Source organism: Carassius gibelio, chromosome A25 (assembly GCF_023724105.1).
Source record: "Carassius gibelio isolate Cgi1373 ecotype wild population from Czech Republic chromosome A25, carGib1.2-hapl.c, whole genome shotgun sequence".
Taxonomy (NCBI): Eukaryota; Metazoa; Chordata; class Actinopteri; order Cypriniformes; family Cyprinidae; genus Carassius; species Carassius gibelio.
The window spans coordinates 5327954-5350906 of NC_068395.1; the positions used below are offsets into that span (position 1 = coordinate 5327954).

General features: G+C 37.0%; 1 protein-coding gene across 4 annotated transcripts in view; it reads left to right on the forward strand.

Annotated features, from left to right (window-relative positions):
- LOC127947485 (cytosolic carboxypeptidase 4) overlaps nt 1–22953 on the forward strand; it is a 150842-nt gene that overhangs the window by 3165 nt on the left and 124724 nt on the right. For 2 of the 4 annotated variants that reach the window (XM_052544644.1, XM_052544643.1), the window contains exon 2: nt 19258–19325. In XM_052544644.1, the coding sequence (XP_052400604.1) occupies nt 19258–19325 (68 nt within the window). Of the gene's footprint in view, nt 1–3421; nt 3467–4730; nt 5096–19257; nt 19326–22953 lie in introns of those variants that run through there. The other 2 variants (XM_052544646.1, XM_052544645.1) reach the window with 2 other exon arrangements.

Here is a 22953-nt window from a genome sequence, read left to right on the forward strand (position 1 = left end):
AATCAATGTGGATTTATTTTTATAACCTCCCCTAAACGTGTGTATACATGTATGTATGTATGTATGTGTGTGTGTGTGTGTGTGTATATATATATATATATAGTTACATATAACACACAGTAGATATCAACTACATTAATGTACATAACATATAATACATTATGATATATTATGTTCTGTATTAGTGCACCTTATTGTCACTGCACTGTATTGCTCATACAGATGAAGTAGATTTGAAAGGAGTTTATTTGAATATTTATTTATTTATTTATTTATCTGCCCAACCCTCACCCCCAATCCCCCCCACTCCACTAACAAACTGATATTTACTCACCGTGTCCCTGCAGCTGCAGTTAATGACTGATGAAATTTCAGAAAGGCCCTTTGCTTACCCACCCCCACCCCCCACCCCTCTCCTTCTTTCTCTTGCTCTCTGTACATTTACTTTTTTTGTTGTGAGGTGGTTGGTGCAGAATTTGAGTAGATGGGTGGGCGGTAGGACGGGATAAGGATATTGGATTGGGGTGGGAGAACTGGCAGTCCGTCTTAAGGTCAGATTTCAGTGCCCTCTCTCTGCGTGTTTTATGGAAGGTGCTATTTCATCCATCCCCAGCATGCGAGTGCCAGTGCTTGGTCGATTGCTCGGGTTACAGCCGCCGTTTGAGTGACAGTCAGACTTTCTGGCACACGAAAGAGCCCAGTGGAAAATCCTGAGCCTGGTTGTGGCGGGATACTTCCACAGTGCAGGTCCTGTTGCGTTGGGAACAAAATATAAGATGCACATCCCATTCAGGGTGCAGGACAGGTGGGAAAAGAGTCTTAGGTCCACTGTGGGAGACACGGAATTGGCAGCGAACCTGTGCCCTCCAACCTCGCCGCTCTCCAAAAATACCATTAATGGCAAGAAAAGATGCTTAACGTGGTATTTTAAGTTACTGGACCACGAGGGAATGAGTCATCCTCTTTAATTTGATGTTGAGATTTGCAGATGGCGATTAGACTCATGATCAGCAGTGTATTAAGCATTACTGGCTGCTGTCAAATAAACAAATTTGACAGATTTTTCAGATAAATTAAAAGATCTAAAATTGGACACCACTCTTTGTGGGTATATATGGAAACCCTTTTCTGTCTTATGTAAAAATTCTTAGATCAAGTTTAAATTCTTGTCACAAAAATATGAAATAATGAGAAATAGTCACAATTTTGAGATATTAAGCCACAGTTATGGGGGAAAAATGCTATTGTGATATATAGCTTCAATTATGTTTCTAAGTTGCAGTTATCTTGTAAATTATAATCATAAATAATTGACTTTAAATGCTATTTTTGAAAATTATTTTGACTATGATGAATATTTTCTTTACGAGGCAACTGTGAGGAGTAAATGTTAGGTTGCATGTATTTTAGTTATATAAATGATAATTTATTTACTTTGAGGTTTAAAAGGCCTTTTAAACCCATGGCTTCTCACTGAATCATAACCAAAAGACCTCTGCTTCCTTTGAGATAAAAAGGGGAGCTAAAGGGCCAATCTCCCTTTTATGATTTGTTGTGATTACTGCTGTATTGCTCGCACATTTTGCCCTGGTTTTCACATTAAAAAAATAAACAATCATCCACTCTTAAAACCTGAGAGAAATTGACTCTGATAACTGGTGGGAGCAAGCAACTCGAGATGGCTGTCTACGTGCATTTCATACCGAGGTTATGTTTTGCTAAGCACACTAGATGACAAGTAGGCTTGCTTAAGAGTTTCAGTATCCACATTTGCGTAATTCCCCTGCAGGTCTGAGCATGGAATGAAAATTGGCCTGAGATGTGTAATTAAAAACACTGTTGTCATCACTTGATCAAACCGACCTCCTTTAAAAGCATAAGAGTTAATTTATATATATATAATTATTATTTTTAATCCCTAAGAACTTTGAAAGTCCTTCATTCTGCTTGATTTTGTAAATCCAGTGCTCTCCATTCCCAAAAGAATGTATCTTATGAGCAGTTTCTTAGTGAATTACAAACAGAGCATAACTCATGAGTTGGTTCATATCGTGTATCTCAAACATATGTTCAATTGAAGGCCTGTCAGTGTTAAATCAGTGTTGTTAATGGCTGATTGTTTAAACGATGTGTGTAGTTACCAATACATTTTACGTTTTTATCAATAGTGTTTTATAGAAATTAATGAATTTTGTAATAATCTCATCATTTGGCAGTGGAAGTACATTTGTTTCTTTTTTTTCAGATATTTTTACCTTAAAAATACCGAATGATTTGGATTCCTTATGAATTATGTTCCTTTTTTAAAGCCTTTTTGGATATACAGCTTGGATCCAGGGTGGCCTTAAATAATTTATTTTAAATTAAATAAAAAATTTAATTAATGCATTTAGCAGACGCTTTTATCTAAAATAGACTTACAGTTCATTCAGGCTATAAATGTTTACCTATCATGTATTTCCGGGGAATCGAACCTCCAACTTTGCACTTGAAAGTGCAATGCTCTACCACTTGAGCTACAGGAACTCTATTTATTATTTTAAATTTTGGCTTTATAGTTTTGAGTGTGTCCTTGGGGAGACTTTTAAGGACTGCATCCAGCCCATAAAGTTTATCAATATTTTCTTGATGCCCGCTGTATACTACATTCATAAATACATTTTTTCTCATTCACTTATGGATTTCAAGAAACAAATGCTTTAATGCTCTTTGTTTCCCTCTCTGAACCACAGAGTTTCTAACAATGTTTGTTATACTTTTTCTCTGTATCATGCAAAACATTGTAAACCACAGCATCATTTGTGGAGTGTTGCACAAAGAGTGTTGACGAGTCTTGAGGCAAGATATATATTTTAGTTTTTAACCTGGGAATGGCTTGGCATCAAGACTTAAAGATGGATTGTTAACTGACAGCTTCGAGTGCTGCACACTCTTCCTGGCATCCTCAGCTCTGCTCTTATTTATTTATGGGACTCTGAGGAGCTTGGCATAGAAGTATGTCATAGGTGCCCTGCATCACTCGGGCTGGTAACTTATTTAACATGTTTGTGCTCCGAATACTAGAAGAACAAGTGCAGTGTTGTTTCTCTGTGTAAAGAGGGTGATGCCACAGGGAAGGTGAAGGAGAAAGAGGAGGAGTGCTCTCTGCTGTTTAGAGATGAAGATAAACCTCTCTGTGAGGGACTTGAAGGGGTCTACTGAAAGGTATCCCCAGAAAACATGATTACGCTCCACCTGCTTTGGCTGGGATTAAACTATCCATGGCTCCCAGCTGGCTGCTGGCATAAGCCCCTTGAACCTCTCGAATGTTCTTGAAAGAGCATGTGCACCTTGAGCTCTATATATATTTTGCCCCTCTCAAAGACAAACAAAAGCTACAAAAACTGCCCCAGGTCTCACACTTGTACCATTGAAGTTGCATGGCTATCAAAACCATCTTCTGCTCCCTTTGGTAGGTCTTGAAAAGGTAAAAGCTTTACTTTAGATTATGCATGTTCTCATTTTGAACTGATACAGAGCTTCAACATTCTGTGCTTATAAATCTATCTTGTCCATCCGGCCTAAAAATAATTTAATTGAATTTCCACTCATTGCAATTGTTCTTTGCATTCATTTAGAATTCAAGAAATTCTGCATCTTGTTTGCTACCTGAATTCAAATTCAAGAATTGAGTTGCAGTTCAAAAGCCATTCTTAATTCATTTCTAAATGGTGCACAACTTCGTTAGCAAGGGTCAAACATTTAGCATCTTGCTAGATTAGAACCCTATTGGCGACACCAAAACACTGCTGGTAAACCTTGAAAGTCATCTAAATACATTGGAACTACTTTGCAAAATAGCTTTCACTGTATTATCCAAAAACATTGAGACATTTTTCAAAATGCATCTTTTGTGTATACTTTTTTTGCCTTGCAAGGATCTGTGCTTGTGTTTTCTGGGTCCCGAGCTGAAGATAGCTTTCAAAACCTCTGAAACTCAACTGAAATCCAAAATGTAAGGACTGCAAGTAAGTGGTTTGGAAAACAGGACCTAGAGACCAAAAGAGATTTGGCCGTCTGACAAGTTATGCAGCAGGCAGAAGTCACTCTCCCAATGTAAAGTGTTAATTAAAAGGTTGGGAGAAGGCCAAGTAGTTGTAAATTTGTAGTTGTAGGCAGCCACCTTTACAAGATATGCTTCTCTAAGCTTCCCGTGCATGCCTAGCTGTGGCGTTCAACTGTTTTGTTTCCATCTTGGCAGGCTAATTTTTGAAGTTCCTGTGATTGTTGCAACTAAACATCACTGTCTGAACTTGGCGACCAAGATGACACTAATGGGGACTTTAGATGATGATTTACAGCTGTTTTGCTCTGATGCAGTTTAGCAGCACTCATGGGAAAATAATAATGACCTGAAATGTGGACAACATGGATAGGGTAAGGACGCACACTTGTGCTGTGGTGATACATGTTGGCTGTTGTGTCATGCCGATCAAAGGGATCCCGTTGCATGCTTGCATGAATAGGGTTTATTTTCACTTATACATTCCCGGCATAACATGCTATTCATATTGTGTGGTGTGGATGGACACATCAAGAGACCGAGACTAGTTTGGATATCCTCCACTGACAGGTTCTAAGTCGACCACACATGCAACACCATAGACACACACATTTATAAACCCTGCCACAAGCTTCCTAAAGAAGCTGATTAAAACCACCCCAACCCCCCACAGAAAACCACCGCACCACCCTAGACGACTTGTGCACCCTGGACTGATTTACATCCCATTGGCCTCTACGGTACACTTGGCCCTGTTACTTTTTTGTCAGGCCAGAATCCAGTTGGGGAGTTTACCCAAAGGGAGGGGAGGGCGTTTAAAAAAAAACGGCCAGGTGCGACTCTTACATTCAGGACTCAGTAAGTGGCCTAGAGGCAGAGGGAGGAGGTAAAACCAAACAGGAAAATATATTGTACAGTATATAGTTCCACTTTGTGTTACTCTTGGTCTTTTTTCTGGCCCTATTGACCATCCCAAGATGTACAGCTACAGTAAATCAGGTCGTTTCACCTGGACAGCGACATTGAGGGAGCGTGGAAGCTTCACTGATGGGGGTAAGCGAGAAGATGAATCTCTGCAATGCTCTAAATGCACATCAAGGTCTGCACTTAGCAAGAACATGCCGTGCGTAAAGGGAGCTTGCACATGCAAATGTCTTTTTTTTATTGCACACAGGGACCTTTTGCAGCCTTTCACAGCTTTTGACCAGGTTGCATGAACTTGATGCATCTAGCATTTTAAAAAAGACATAGTAGATTGATCTGTGAAAGGTTTTGTTGTCGAGGATCACATGGGTACATTTACAAGATTTACAATAGTCATCCTTTAAATGCTCGATAATCGGCCGACTGATGTAAGCGTACTCTTGACATGAAAAAAATTGCATTTGTGCTTAAGCACTACCTTGTGGTTGGTGGGCCAATGAGATGGGTCTTTGCCATCTTGATCTTGGCATTTCAGATAGAATTTGGGCAACCACATGGAATGTCTCAAGCCCCACCTGCTCTTTCCTTTTAACTGAGCTTAAGATGATATGAGTTATTTCCATCATCTCAAGACATTGCACAACGGCTGTATCGGGTTTTATTTCTAAAATAAGCTTGACCTCCTCTCTTCATGTCACAAATTGCCATGTCAGTCCTGTCAAAATGACAATATTTATATCTTGCAGTCTCAACATCTAACTCAGCAGTTTTCGATATTTGTCCTCCTTGCCCCCTTTGTATGGTTAACGATCCATAAGTTTGCCTCTCTAACATTGGGATATTTATGGTATAATGGAAATAAACAAAGACCACTGAGTGACAGTTACATCCCACAATGCATTTGTGCCAGGAGAATGCCATTGAGAGAGAGTGAAGGCGCTAAAGCTCTTGTGGCTTTAGGAAGACCCTGTCCCACAGGTGTAAGTTATAATTTATAGACTCTGTCAGTCTGGATTAGAGAGGGATTCAGTGGTATTGTGTGTGATGAAGTCACCTTGCCACTTATGGGGTGTGATTTCTGCAACATTTGATGCCATTTCTTGGATATAGAACTAAATGTTCCCATGTGTTTGTGTGTGACACTCTAGATGTTGTTTATACTTTTCAACAATATTGGTAAAAAAAGATACGACCCCCCCTCTGTGTAATTTTAGCCATGACTGTATTCACTGAGGCATTTAAATATTTGTCCATTCTGCCGTGCCATTAGAGGCTTTAGGGAGATTAAGCTGAAAACCCAGCAGACACTGCTGATGTGTCACTAAATCTGAACACTGCTAGGGGACTTCAGGGTCAAACTGTTTTTTTTTTATTTATTAGCACGTTATTAATAATGGTCAGACTTTGGCCTCTTGAAGAGGTTAATACTTTTTGTACAAAAAAATAAAACATAAAAATAATAATAATGTGATAATCAGAATTTAATTGAATTTAGATGCTAAAATGGAATGTTTGTTTCTGATGTAGTGGAATAGCATTGTGCTAATGCCACTTTTCAAGTGGACACGATTAAAGTGACTCAGACGGAACAAATGCCAGGCGCATTTTTTTTTCAAAGAAGGTTTCTAGTTTCCTACTTAAGTTCATGGATAAGTCATGCCATTTTCACCTTCCCTTCATGGTGCTTACTTTAATCAGCAGCTGTTACCCTAATGGCAAAAAAAAAAAGCAGGAAGTCTTGCTTGAGGCGGAACTTTAAGTGACTCTTAGTAGCCAGCAGGTTGGCATTTATGGTATCTATCTGGCTGTATTCCCACAGCATTAGGAATCATTTACTAAGGACTGAAATAAACTTTTACAGAATGGACATGGCGGTGGTATGGCACAAGCAATATTGTGCACTGAAAACTTTAAAAGTTTCAAAAAAATTACTGGACAAAAAATAATTTAGGTGGTCTATCACTGATCTAAATCTCCATCGCTGACTAGTCCTGCTAATTTACAGTGATAATTATTGAATTAAACATTCACTTGACAACTGCTCTTTTTCTTCTTTCTTTTTACGCCTGAAGGTAGAATCCAAGCTGTCAGAATAAGAAAGTAGTGTTTTATATTCATTTATTTATTATGATGCATGTGTTATCAGATGTGACAGTTGCTAAGCAATGAATCGTTGCCAAGGGAACAGTCAATTTGGGAGAATGAGGCGCTGGAAAATCTTTTTTTTTCATTTCGTAATTGCTGGATTTTGATGTAAGAAATGCTGCTGTGCTTTGAACTGAGGAAGGATGAATCATCAGATATTGCCATGCTATTGGAAAATAGATCATTCGTGTCTAGAGTAAAAATTTTGGTTCGGGAACACCGTTTTAGGTAACAACAGTAATTTGCCTCTTAAATATTTTGTTTACAAGATAAGTCCAACAAGAGTTTGTTAGTAGCAGGGTATTATTTTTTTTTTAATCTTTTTTTCACAGCTGTAAAGACCCCCATGAGTCCAAATTGGGAGTTTAGGCTAAATGTCGGTTAGCTTTGAGGTCATCTATATGCTAATGTTTTTTTCGAACAGCTTTAGCAGATGCGCATTTAAAATCTACAGTCTTTACCTTCTGGAAAAATGGACCAGTGATGACTGATCTTGTTTGGAAATATATAAACATTATAAAAATGCCAGTAAAATGCTCCCTATAATGAGAATGACCCATCCTCCTACAATCATTTGCCACCAATTAGCAATAGCATGAAACTAGCACGTCATGGGTCATTAGTTTAGCTTTAGCAGTTAGCTTCTGCTGATTTTTGTGAAACCACCAGTTACAGTGGGAAAAACTTATGTTTCTCTATTGGCAGCAAATCAGAAGTAGCTTTAAGCACCCCTTTTTTAACATATTAGTTGCTGAAAAAAATTATGTTGTCCTCTTTGCTTTTTCTGCACAGGAACATATAAAAGCAACTGGTTGTGAAAAATGACAGTTTGTCTTGATCCATGATGTTTGAATAGGAAATACGTTAAACCAATTCATTGAATCTTTTACTAGCTTTTACCTTTCACTCCTCTTAAAGATAGCAAATACTATAAAAATAGGGATGTGACTTTATTTTTCTCTGAATCACAATGTTAATATCACTTAATGGCAGTTAGTGGCATAATTATGCCTTCAAAATGCATATCTGCTATTTAATAGGAGGAGATGAGTGTAATTTTTATGTGAAGGGCAGGCACTTACAGTACATGCCCTATCAGTTGTTAGTATGAACAGGCTAGTTTAAATGCTATATAATTATAGTTTTTACTGTGTATCTGACTTGTTCTCTATTACACAGATCTCGTAATCAACTCACAAGCTGCTACTGACTATTTTCCTTCATTACTTATGCTGCATATAAGATGTAATGGGAATAGAAGGCCCTTTTATCAAGCTGATTATGATCCTGGTTTGTAAAAAACCTGAGTAAGGCCTGGAACAGTTCAGTTCAATCTAGGTATGCAGTGTTGCCATCTTTGGTTTAGTCTGGAAAGTGTATGCGAGGGTTGAATGACCTGTAATATAGTTATATCTCGTATGAGCAGCTGGCCTTTTTAAGCAGGTGCGTTTCTAAGCCTTTGACTCCAGGTACGTCAGCATCGAGGGTCAAGGATCAAGCATGGCTGCCTATAACATTCATGGCTGATATTTAAAGGCATGAAAAAAATGACATGTTCACGTGCAAACTGAAGACTTTCATTCAGAAAGGTGAGAGATAATCTCACAATTCAGATTTTCCTTCTTGCATTCCTAAATATTTAATTTTGCCGAGACTTTTTTTCCTGTGTTTATATATTGCAATTTTCAATTTTAATGTCAGCTATTTGTCGGTTATCACTTTTAACATGAAAATAATCTTCAGTTTTAAGAGCATATCTTCAGTTTTACTTCAGAATGAATGCATCTCTATCTAATAAACATAAATGGACCTAATTGTATTTATTTATTTTTACCATCATTGATTCAGGAGTGTGGAGAAATGTCAACACGCACAAGTCCATAACTTCTCTAGCTCTCTCTTGCGCACGCTCTCAGTGGCTCATTACGCTCGGAGCACAGGTTTATCTCTTTTCCATCTGTCTGCCACAGCTCGGCGACTCCTTATTTATCATTCTGGTCAGTAGTGAATGGTTGGGTTTCTTCTTTGGATCTCAGTGCTTAGAATGGAATATCAACTCTTTATGTTGTAGTGTAGTAACAGAGTATATTGCTGGAGTATTTTAAGAAAGCATATGCAGTTACTGACATGCAATATAAGCTTCTACAATTTATCCAGTGTGGGCCTGGAATTTCACTTGACTTGATTAATGTTATCGATGAGAAAGCTGATTTTCCATAAATCCTCTGTTGATGATTTATGATTGACATGCTGGTTTGCTTTGTTTATGTGGTGTGCTTGAGTTGTGTATGCATGCATCTGTCCATATAAAATATGCCATGTGTCTGGATGAACCTGTGTCCTTTAACTTGACTCAATGCCGAAGTTTGGCCGCAGTTCATTGGCACTCACTGTACTCCCAGCGGCTCCGTACAAGTTATACAGGGAACCTGTGAACTTCATCGTGTCCTTTCCGTTACAGCAGGAGATGACCTGATAATCCCAACCTATCATTTCAGATTTGTCTGCATAATAGAGGTGCCAGCCAGAGCCTCCCTAAGCACTTACTGAAAGAAAAGTCCATCTACGCTGCACACATGTGTGTCATGCCCAGTGCCCATAAGTGGTTTCAAATAATAAGCAGCTTGATAAAAATCTTTAGCAGATTTGTAGTTTCCATATATTTTGTAGTTGAAGTCAAAAATGTCAAAGTATTTTGACAATAACCAATACATACAGATTGAGCAGTCAGGTACGATTTGTGAACAACTCAGTCCATTTTAATGAGGCTATCAAAAAGATTCATGAAATAACGCATTTAAAATCTACAGTCTTTACCTACTGGAAAAATGGACCAGTGATGATTGATCTTGTTTGGAAATATATAAACATTATAAAAATGCCAGAAAATGCTCCCTATAATGAGAATGACCCATCCTCCTAAAATCATTTGCCACCAATTAGCAATAGCATGAAACTAGCACGTCATGGGTCGTTAGTTTAGCTTTAGCAGTTACCTTCTGCTGATTTTTGTGAAACCACCAGTTACAGGGAAAAAAAAACTTATGTTTCTCTATTGGCAGCAAATCAGAAGTAGCTGTTAGACTGAAGTCAGTGGATCATTTATAGCCGTTAATGAGTTCACAATTGAGTCAGTATGATTATGGCCGATTCGAAATAAACCAACTATGACATACGTATAAATACATATAATAGAGAGGATGCACACTAAATGTCCCAGGTCCCTTCATTTTAATGATGGGTAGTTGTGCATGAATGGCAACTGAAAATGAAAAAGGCTAAGTGAACAACAGCATTAGCATTGGTGGAGGTGTGGGAGGCAGCTGGCAGTGGAAGGGGTGTTTTGTTTCTTGTCTTAAGCCTCTTACTCTTTAGCCCAGTCAAACATGAAGGTCAAAAATGTTTTTAAATAGATCTCCGTACTCGAGGGAAATGTCGAGTAATGCTGAGGGGGAGGCAAGATGTAAATAGAGAACATTTCGCACCATCATCTAATTAGTGCAGTCTTTTGCTCTGCATGCGTCAGAATTGATGGCAAGTCTGAGAAATGCTGCGCTCATTAGATATTAGTTTTCTTGTTCATCTTGTGGCATGATAATTTATTTGAAATGCGTTGCAAATATCCATGGACTCAGTACACTGATTTTGACATGTGTTGTCACTGTGGCATGTTAAGTCATGTTTCATATACTGCCCTCTAGTGTTAAAAGAGAGGTTATAAGTTATAAATATATATATATATATATATATATATATATATATATATATATATATATATATGTGTGTGTGTGTGTGTGTGTGTGTGTGTGTGTGTGTGTGTGTGTGTGTGTGTGTGTGTGTGTGTGTGTGTGTGTGTGTGTTTGTGTGTTTGTGTGTGTGTGTCTATGTGTATGTATGTAAATATGTATGTGTAAAGAACAAGCAATTTATCAACATTGCAAACTCAATTTATTAGCATTAGTTTCATAGCCAAGTCGATGTTCATATATTAATCCATATTCAGATGCTATTTTCAGTCTTTTATTGTGATGTAGAAATACAACTACGTGTCTCCTCTGCGATAAAACTTCCACTGCATTCCACTGGGGGTTAATTCACAAATTATAACAGTTTGTTTTACACATGGTCGACCGCAAGACCATATTCCAACGTTGAATGTTATGCCAAGCTTGTTGCGCTCATTATAAAGGTTCATTTTAGCCAGCTAGACTGATTTTCCTTTTTTTTTGTTTTTTTTTCTTCTCCTTGTAAGCTCCCAGTAACTGTGGCATGGTGATTTTAATTCAAACTGTCCTTCCAAACAAGCTTTAATTGTGCAAAATAGCCAAATTACAGCACGCAGTGTCAAACTTGAACCCTTAGCAGTAACCCTTAGCACAATGCCTCCTCATAAACTCATGTCAGTTCAGATGAGAATTGCTTTCTGAACAATCACAATCATGTTTTCTGTCCACAAAAAAGAAAGAAAATAAGTATATATTTATGAGAGTACCAATTACCTCTCATGGACTTGTGCCGTGATCACTGCTGCAATTAGCAAGAGCTGCTAATTCTTATTTTAGCCTGGGAACAAATGGTGGGGTGGAAACTCACTCGGCTCTGAAACCTGAACTTGCGAAAGAGATCTCAAGCCGGATAATGACTGACCGGGTCATTCGGAACAGGACAGAGGTGAAGATGGATGCTGTAGCAGGAGCTGTTGGTAGCATGTTCTGTGTCAGCTCATCGCTGGACGCCTGGGAAAGAATCAAGCTCTCTTCTTGGTGTCAGGCTACTGTTACCTTAAAAACAGAAACACAAGTCTGGGATCACTAATTTTAGTTTTCTTTGCAATTAATAACACACAGCTGACTGGGTTGAAAATACTTACTACAATTCCACTTGAATGTGCAAAGTTGTGTGTTGATGTCCCCTGTAGAGTGTAAATGCTGTGGCACTTACAAAGTTCCTCTGCTCGTCTGAACATACAGACGTGTCAACCTGTTGATCAACCATTAGCATAAGTCTAGAGAGATCAACAGTTTCTAGAAGATTTTTTGGGACTGAAGTGTTGGTAGAGGTGTGTGACTTGGCCGAATTATAATTATTCTTATTATTAGTCTTATTAAATGTTTAGCTATTATTATTATTACCATAAAACTGTAAATTTTATTTTTTATATATGATTTTAAATTTCACTAGCATGATTATGTTTTTATAAAAACATAACAATAATAATAATATTATTAATTTATAATTATTACTATTATTATTACTGTTGTTGTTATTACATTATTAATTACATATCAATACTGTATTATTATTATTATTATTATTGCATTATTAAATGTTTAGCATTATCACAACAAAGCATCTGATATTTGTTTTATATTTAAGTTTGATTCTTCTTAATTGTAATAAATTCTCAATAATAACAATAATAATAATAATAATAACCCTGATCTTAATAATAATAAACTTCTGCCAAGTAATATGCTAAAGTTAAATTTATAGGTCGAGTCCGGCTCATCCAAATTTAGAATCCATTTTAAGGTTATTGTTGTTATTATTAATTTCAAATTAATAAACCATAAGAAAAATCCCCCTGACTGTAGAGGAAGGACTCAGGTTACTGTCAGCAAATCTGCTCATGAAAACGACGCTGACTATAAACATTCTTCTTTGGACCTTTAATGCAAAGCGGTTTGATGACGCACTGCAGATGGAATGGCATGACAGGTGCTGCTGCCCTTGTTGTTTTTTATGTTAAAGACATGATCTGTGTTAGTTAAGCCCTATTCAGACGGGCCTAGGTGGTCAGGTGATTTAATGTTTCGCAAATGTACTTTTCAGTTGAGTGATTTTACAATCTCAAATAAGTTACAATGCAAATAAACTATAGATGTCCTCTTTTACTAACAGCAATTAAAATGGAAAACCTACCCATGTGGAATAGTCTTTAATTCAGGCCAGCTTTTTCTCAGTCTGGTCGAGTAGGTTTGCAGTGTTGCATTTGTAGGATGCTTATTCTCGCTTTGATTTCTCTGGACAACATCTTGATCTCATCAGTTGCACTAGAGCTGTCATCACCCCGGATTCAGGTCCTCTTCTGACGATCAGTGTCCTAGTGGTATAAATAGCTGTGTGTTTGCAGCTGGACACAATATGCTTGCTTTGGCCTGATGGGACATTTAAGCCATCTTCTGCATAATAGTGTAGTCGGCAGATTAAATTGTGCCCATGATTGAGATAATTATAAGGTCTGAGAGATGTAGGGCAAGTGTAAAATTGTAGAGGGAGGAGGGATGGGGGGTGTTAATTGTAAATGCGAAGTGTGAACTGTTTTAGAGTCCCGGGTCATGCTCATTCATAAGGTTTATTTATTTGTTTGTTTGCTTATATATTTATTTTTGTATATATATGTATGTATTCATATAAATATATATATACACATACATATATTTACGGTATATGAATTAATGAATGTTATATTACTTAGGCACTTAGGCTATAGTTTGACAATCTTTTAATTCAACATGCCATGGGAAGTTGATCTACTGTAACTTAACATTTTCTTATATTGATAGTTTATTTCTTACTCCTTAAAGGTGACCTAACACACAGTTTCACCCAATCTCATGTTAATCTTGAGTATCTATAAAATAGTATTGCATCCTTCATATCTCCAAAAAGTATTTAGTTTTATAATATTTATAAAAGAAAGATACAGCTTTAAGATTCTCTCTGAAAAAAGCCGAGCTCCTATAGGTGCGCTGTGGGCGGAGCTAAAGAGTGACGAGCACTTGATCACTGATTGCCAACAAAACACAGACTCTTTTGGGAGAAGTGCCCATATAAGGAGCTCCTACCTTCAGTATGTAATAAAGAGCCACGATCAAAAAATACTTTCTGAAACTTGTAAGAAACCCGGAGGGGTGCATTTGGCACAAATACGTCCAAATCGTTTTTTTTTTCTTTAAATTTGGCCATGCTTAGCATGAGAATCCAACTTCCTTGTTGCAAAACAACCATCTCATTGCAATTTGTTAACACAGAATGTTGTTATTTTTTCCTAAAACAACTTAAATGCCTAAGATTTAACAAACCTACAGTATATTTCATACTAAAACACATTTTTATAAAGTGCCTAAATGTCAAAATTAGTACAATATCTTTATTGAAAAATTCTAATATTGAACACACTATTGACTCATATTTTTGTGTTGCTGTCTGCTCTAGTTTTCTCCCTACAAAAAATTCATTATCTGTCTGCTAAATTTATTCATGTAACTTTACAATCAATAATTATGCCCTTTAGCACAGTATTCTGACTGATTATAATAATGGAGTGCTCCTGGTAGCCTAACAGCAGTTTCATAGCCTACTCAACTAGGTTAATAAAGACAAAACTACAGCTTATTTACTGATGAAACTGACCTGCAATTTTGCTACTTTTCACTACTTTGTCTGGCCATTGTAATACAAATCTATAGAGAAAAATCTATTCCCTTAACAGATTATCTAGCCTAATATAAATTCTACAACAAGTTAGATTAAATTTTACACAATAAATAAGCCTACAATAAAACATAATAAATTCTAATTAAGGTGGTCTAGAGTAGTTTAAGAAGTTATATAATGCATGTTAGTTCTTATAAAAAAAAGTTATATAATGCATGTTAGTTTTATCCTCACTTCATCCATCTTTTTAGTTTATTTGCCTTTTTTTAGATACTGCTTGACTCTCTCCATTGCATTTTAAAGTACCTGTTTTTCTGAATAATTCAAATAGATCACATATTTGACCATCAGCTTTGTGATAGGAACGGCTCGAGCAAATCTTATCACACTTCTCTCACGTGTCGGTAAACACGTACAGAGTATAGTGTGATCCAAATTACTACCCTTCCTTTTGTGACTTTCTTTTTTCCATGTAACACAACAATGAGAATTGTGATAATTGTGGTCATTTTTTCCTATATGCGGCTACTATGGGGATGGATGCTTTCAAGCTTACAAGGGCACAAAAGTACCAAATAAGTATGATTAAAAAAGTATTCTAATGAGTTATATTGAAGGTCTTTTCAAGCCATACTATAGCTGTATTGTTTAAAATGCATTAAATCACTGCGTTGAGGTTCTCCAAAATTGTAAATATTGGGGTATTCACACCTTTCTTGTTTGATTTGACTCAATTGAACTCAATTTCGTTTCCCCCCTTAGTGTAGACCTTTTGGGCAGATGTGAATACAACAGTCGCACCAAACAACCGTACTGAGAACCAGCTGAAGAAGTGGTCTCGGTCCACTTCCAAGGGATTTATTCGCAAAATGTGTTTCCGTCTCCCATTATTCGCATTGAATCTTTTTCCACACAAGTCAAAAAACACCAAACGAGTGTAAAATCTTTTTTTTTTTTTACGTTTCCATTACATCACACGTTTCCGATGCGATACTTCAAAATGCGCAAAAAACAGGGTGATGGAAACATAGCTATTGAGTTAAACTCTAGACCTCCAGAACAGTAATTCAAACCAGATTTGTGAAATGATTTATCTGATTCAAATGATTTGACTCAAAAAAAAAAAAAAAAAAAGTAATCGCTAATTGCTCATGAAAATTAAAAAGATTTTCATTGAATAATGATGTAAACATTGAGTGTTCCTCAAATTAAATATATGATACATACATAAGTTGTATGGGCTGCTTTTATGAAGCATTTATGGTGCTTTCTTATCATCTGGAACTTCCCAATCCATTTTAATTGTTTGATTAATTTATAAATTCATAATTCCGGCTTTTGCTTATGAATGTCTGTATGTTCCACACATAAAATGTTTGTATGACTTCAGAAGTTTACAAAGGGGTCATGTGGACCACGTTTATGATTCCCTCATGGTGCCTTTTGCTTATCTGGAACTTTCCATCACACTTTCATTATATGAAAATGAGCGGCCAGGATATTCTCCAAGCAAATTATATAAAAGACAGTTGAACAGGTCTTGAATGACATGACAGAATTTTTGTGCATTGTTTAATATTGGAAGTGCTGTGTGCATGCAAATTTTTTACTGCTGCAAATGGCTTGCAAAACCTTCCTACTGCTTGAGTTTGAAAGCAGGAACTATCTTGGCATCGATTACCGTACACAAACCGTCCTCCCGCACACTTCTTTTCCACTACACGTAGCTTTGCCAAAAAGCTGTCAGTCACGAGCTTTGGAAATGTAAGAATGGCTTTGCTCGCTTTTTTTTCCACCAAAGCGTCAGCATTTTGTTCTTGCGTGATCACACACTGAATAAGCCAATTCATGCAGTAGCAGAACCCTAGAATGTGTGGGTGTAGTGTAGAGACACAAAGCTGTTACAATAACCAGTTATCCATGCGCATTTCACACATTGCAGTAGTCCTTTTATAGTTTTAATATTATTATAACTCATTAGATTATAATTTTATCATAGGTTTCCATCTGAAAGCTCCATTTACATGATATATTCCATGGTGTTGTGTGTACACTTATGAATCTTCTAGATAAATCAATCAGCTACTTGTGTATTCATGTGTGAATGCATGTTTGTGTATTTATTCCATGTTAAAGCACTTCATCATATGTTGATGACACTAGTGGCACTGCATGTGGAAAATTATAGCTGTAACATAACTCGAACACAAGCATCTGTACTGTAATAATATCTGAGCTCTGGGAATCTCTGTATAGAGATCTTCTGACCTGAACCTGCTGTACAGACTGAAGCAAATTGCAAGTATTGGTTTTCTCTCATTATTTTCCTTTAGATGTATGTGCAGCGCTTACAACACAAGTTTATTGCTCTTTCATAGCTCAGGAGGCTAGATTTCTCTGATTTGCTTCATTTTAAGTCAGTTATGTTTTTAACTTTTCTTCAGAGCAATACAAATAGAAACAGAAGAGACTATTGTTGACATACGTGTACAGTAATTCTGGAAGAAATGACCCAGATGAACGAACAAATTATAAAAAATGACACTGCGGTTTAAAAAAATAATAATAATAATAATGCATTTGCTGTTGTGAGATATGATGTCCCAGTTATACTTTATTTTTAGTTTTACTTCCATAGATCGGTTCACCTGAGAATAGTTTCTGAAACTAGAGGAGAATACTGGTGTCTTTTTTTAGGATGAAAGACTTGATTTGCTCTCTGTTTTATTTTACTGTAGTATTGGAGAAATTGTCAAGATACTGAAGACGTCTCATTTGTAATTTTTCTTTCTGATGGATTTGTGTGTACTTTTATTTCACATCAAAGCAAACGTGCCAGCTACATTTTCATGTTCATGAAGACTGTCCACATTTGAAGTTTGGGGAACTTTTAGCCAACTGTTGACATTCCCATTTGCTTCGGCATTTAATTTCTCATCTGTAAATCACTCTGGATAAAATAATCTGCTAAATGCAAGTATTAGTCAGAATGCAATAAAGCAACTATAATTGCAAGTCACAACGTATTTGTGACTTTTATCTTAAAATTTACTTTTTTTATTCTCACAATTGAGTTTACATTTCACAATTCTGACTCTTTTTTTATTTATAAACTCACATTTGTGAGTTACAAAGTCAGAACGGCGTGCTAGAAACTCAATTGCCATTTCAAACGCAATTGTAATAAAATGGCAGAATTCTGAGCTGACTTTTTTTTTTAAACAATGCAGTTCTTTCAATTTATTCCCCCTAAAAAAAACGGAAAAATATTCTCAGCTCTTTTCAACATTAATAATAATAATAATAATGATGATGATGATGATGATAAATGTTTTTTTTTTTTTGGTAGAAAATAATATTGTTAAAAGGATTTCTGAAGGATTGTGTGACTGGAGTAAGGATGCCTAAAAATTTGTTTGAAAGTCAGCTTTGATTGTCCCTAATAAACTGTTTAACTGCTCCCCCAAGTGGATATTAAATTATGTTGTGGGATAATTAAATATATTCTTAATAAACTATAAACATAAAATTATATACTTTTATTTTGTTCTCTTTCTTGTAAGTCCTCCCTCACAGTGGCACAGTTGAATGAGAGGCTCATTATGCAGCTCATTATGCAGGCCTTTGTCTTCTCAGGTGTAAATCACAATGATATTCATGATAGTTGACGCCTACTCGCATATGACTTTTACCAACAAAAAGTGTCTTAGAAAATTTAAATCAATATATTGTTTTCTGTGAATGAGTAAACAAGATGATTTTCACATAATTTAGAAAGAAAAATTCTAGGCTACAAGCTCCAGTTCTCAACATTCCCGGGAACCAATGTTATATATGTGTTTTATGGCCTTATTCCAGTGATTTAGCATTTTTAGTTTTTCACTAACCATGCATAACATTTTTTTTCTCAAAAATACAATCATGTACATGCATGCATTTCACATATTATTATAGCCCAGTTTGTGCTGATTACAGTGATATTAGACTTTACCAATTTAGATATTTATAAGAAACTGAAAAAAGCACAAATATCAGGGCATGACAAAACTTCTCCAGGCCCCAAAAATACCCTTAGACTCCAGAGGGTTAAAATGTTTTGACAAAATTATTAAAGACCACCTAACTTTGAATGAACATTCTAATAGTGTTACAGAACCCTGGCAGAATGTTAGCCAAAGTTCTGACAGCGTTCCCTGTTAGCTGGGATGGCAACAAAAACACAGCTGTGAATGTGTATCCCACACTTATCAAGTTCATTTACTCCGTCGAGATTCATTTCAGGGATAGATCATCTTTTTAATGTCAGTGCCAGGCCATATTTAAGCACAGCCTTACTATATTAGCTCTCTCATGCATGTACACACATACTCGCTCACCTCTCTTGTTTATCACACACACACACACACACTAGCAGAAGATTCCTCAGCCTCTTGGTATCCCTCCAGGCTCTGTCCTCTGTCCTGTGAAATGTTCGGCTTGGTTTAATCCCTGTGTCTCGTCAGGCCCTTTTAATAGGAGCCTCATCTCAATGTCCGTGCACAACTGGAGCAGCCCATGGGTTTATCTGAGGGAGATAGAGTTTCAGGCGACTAGCTGAACCCCTCTCGGCTTTACCCGTCTATCTTGTTAAAGCGCAGAGGGAGAAGGTGCTGCCTCTGTGTCACTCTAACTGCTCTTTAATTTTCCTTCCTCTTTCCGTTCTTCAGCACGATCGAGGCCCACCATGGCGACGCCGAGCTCCAGTGGACTCGAGGTGCTCCTCAGCACGTTGCAGGTAAGCGCACATTGTTTGTGAATGCATGCATCTGGATTCACTCTTGTTCTTTGACACGTCAAGCATAGGAATGCCCCACTGATGCAGGCAGGCACGCTGGGAACACTACCCACACATGCAGGACACTTTCCATGTGCTGAGTGAGAAAGATAAATGACACGGGCTCTCAGAACCATAAAAGTAGCATGGGATTAATGTTTACATATTTACTCCCCTTGAGGCGAATTTAACAACGTTTATTTTAACGTGCGCACTAGAATGCAGCCACTTAAAATTTCAGCTGGTATTTGCAGACTATTTGGCAATATTTTTGTAAGCGCTATTTTAAATAGTTCATACTAAACTACTTTTTTTCAAGGGGAAACATTGCACGTTTTTGCTTCTTTTGTTTTGTTTAAGTTGCATGCGTATTGGATTATACTAAGACCTAGGGCCCTATCTTGCACCCAGCGCAATTGACTTTGTACACCGACGCTTGTGTCATTCCTATTTTGCACCCGCGCAAAGCGCGCTTTTCCCTCCACAGAAGCACGTCGCTAAACTAGTGAATTAACTTGCGCTCCCTGGGCGGTTCAGCGCAAAAAAGGAGGCGTGTTCCGGCGCAAACAATCCCTGGTGCAATTTTGCTGTTCCATTAAACAATTGCGCCACTGACCAGAAAAAACCTAGTCTAAAGTCAGTGGCGCGTTGCGCGTTGTTCATTATGCTATTTTAAGGGCGCAAGCTTGACCATAATGTATAGCGTGCACAACGTGCATACACTTTGCTCATGTAATCTACACAGATGCAACAGTTATTTTTGCAAATCATAAATTGTTACACTAAAAAAATATTAACACATGAGATGACGGAAATCATTGTGAAATCTTGTTTACAAATTATTCAGGCTAATTGTAGTAATTAAGGATCAGACCTGTTTGCCCGATAGTGGCAAGACATATATGTATATAAGGACATCTGACAAATTTGTTTGTCCGTCAAGAACCAGGAAAAAAATAAAAAATCGATGAAACAATTGTGGCTATTTCCTCCCACGCCTGTTTAACCGACGCTATTTTGGGTGGGTTTCTCCCATCCCCATAAAACACAACTTCTCTGTCTTTCACTGCTCTTACAAGAACATCAGTCTCCTCGGCTGTGAACCGCTCCTGGCGTGCGCCTGGTAAATACGCCATAATAATAGCAATCCATAATGGAACTTGCGCACCTGCTTTTAAAGGGAATGTTGGATGACGCTCCGATTGGTTTATTTCACGTTACGCCCAAACCACACCTATGAATAATGAAGCTACTTCAGACCAATCCATTTTAGATTTGCGCCGGGCGCAAGAGCCATTTATCCCGCCGGGAAAATAGCAACAGCGCCGAGACCCGCCCACAAAGTTACTTGCGCTTCGCGCTTTGACACTTGCGTTTCAGATCGTTAAAATAGGGCCCCTAGTGGTTTAGAGGGAACATCACGCAAATACTTTAGTTGGAATTGACATTTAGAAATACACCTTGTGCAGACTTCCATGATAAATATATATTCCCATAAAAAATGTTCAGTTAGTGAGATTTCTTCATGTCAGTGAAGGTGAGAGGTGAGACACTCCATATACTGTAAAATCCAACAGCTTATTAATACTGATATCACTTTAAACATACTTTTTAAGTATACATATGAAGCGATAGTTCATATTGGTCTGAAATAAAAGATGTTGTAGACCAGTGAACAACTTTTTTTGTTCACTTTTTTTCCATATCTGTTTTGAGTAGATTTGTCGCACTTACAAAATGTCTCATATGAATCCAAATTGTACATTTAAATGTGGTTTTAAACCACTTCCACAGTTTATGGTGACTGATTTCATATCAGTGATTTGTTTCTATCAGTTGCTGCCGATGAACCGCTGAGGCCTTATATGATCACAGGTGGCCGAATAACTTTCTACCTCTTGCATGAAAATCAAACTCAGAAGGGCAGAAATTATTTAGTGTATGCATCAAAGCGATTAATTGAGAGTGAAAACCATAAGATGAGATTTATTCCCACTATGCTGATAAGAGTAAGGAAAAGGAGAAAAGCAAATGCAGTTTGGAAGATCTTTCTGATCTCACCAGAGGGAAAATGTGTACCGCTTTAAAGTTACAGATAACTTAAATACAAATCAAGAGGTTTTTTTTAAAAGCCAACGATCCTCACTAAGATCATATGACTCAATAGGTTTTTTTTTTTGTGTGTGTGTTAGTTTTTATCTATTATGTAGTCTGAACTACAGTTTTGAGAAATTATGTATTTTTGGAAGTACTGCAATATTCTTTCGTGTCTGTTATTTCAGAAACAGACATTTTGAGTATTGAGTATAACTGAGTATGTAGGACATACATGAAACATGAAATAATCCCCATAACATACATAAAATCACCCCATAGCAGATCTACACTCAAAAAAACTCTTTGAACGAACATAAAAATCATGGAAAGGATTTCCACATGATTAATTTGATTAATTTCAGCATTATGCAATTCTGTTATTCCCATCTAAAGTACTGACATTGGGTCAACTTAATTTATTAAGGTAGATTCAACTTATTTACTATGGTTGGGCACAGCTTAATTTAATTGTGTCAGTGTAATGTTATATTGGCGGAATAACTTTTAAGTAAAGCTGACAATACACACTTTTTTGTTGAATGAACTAGATTAAATTAAGTTCACATTGTTAAATTTAATTTTTTTAAGTAATCACAACTTGAACAGATTAAGTAAAATTGGCAAAGGTGAAAGTAAATTTTTTTGAGTGTATACAGGTGGAGCTGGGGAAGGTGGAGGGTTTTTGAAGCGCACTGCAACTGCTAGCAAGCACTAGCCAAGTATTCGAATGTTGAGCAGCATGTATATGGGCTGCTGATTTATTTATTTCAGAAAATGACAGTGTACATTAACATTCATGAATTATCCCCAAGGCTAATTTTCATTGGTGGTGCAAAAGAAACCAATTGACTTTACCTATCTACCCTATCCCATGTCATAAAGCGTGTTTGAACATGACAGAAAATAGCTGTTCATTTTGGGCAAAAAAAAAGAAAAAAGAAAAGAAAAACATACCTCTTTATGTCCTGTCAGTTCAAATAAGATTTTTTGCTGCTGCTTGGCATTGGCCCTGTGTCTTCAGCTCTGAAGAATTGACTCCTTTATAACAACGCAAACTGACAAGGGTAGCTAGTAATACCCTCACGATTAGCCACAGCCAGCGTGTCGCCTTCCTCCAGCCATGACTGGCATCAAACGTAGCAGTTCCAAATTCACTGTCCTTGACATGAAGCTGTTGGTGCCTGAAATGGGATTCCTGCTAATTTAAATTGAGACTGACACAGAAGCTCAGGGTGCTGTGCCTGAGTTTTTTTTTTTTTTCATATTCTTCCTTTGCTTTTCTCTTTCTGGTTTATTACTTTCGTATCACCTTATAGAGACACACCATGTCCTGCATTTGGTGTCTAAGATGTACATAATCATTTTGTAGGGGTGTCAGAACAACTTTTAGTAGATTTCCTGAGCTATTCAGAATTGTTTGGTCTCAGAGGAGCGGCTCCCCGCCAAAGCATGTTCCTACCACCCTCTTAAAAGTTAACGGTTTGCACTGAGA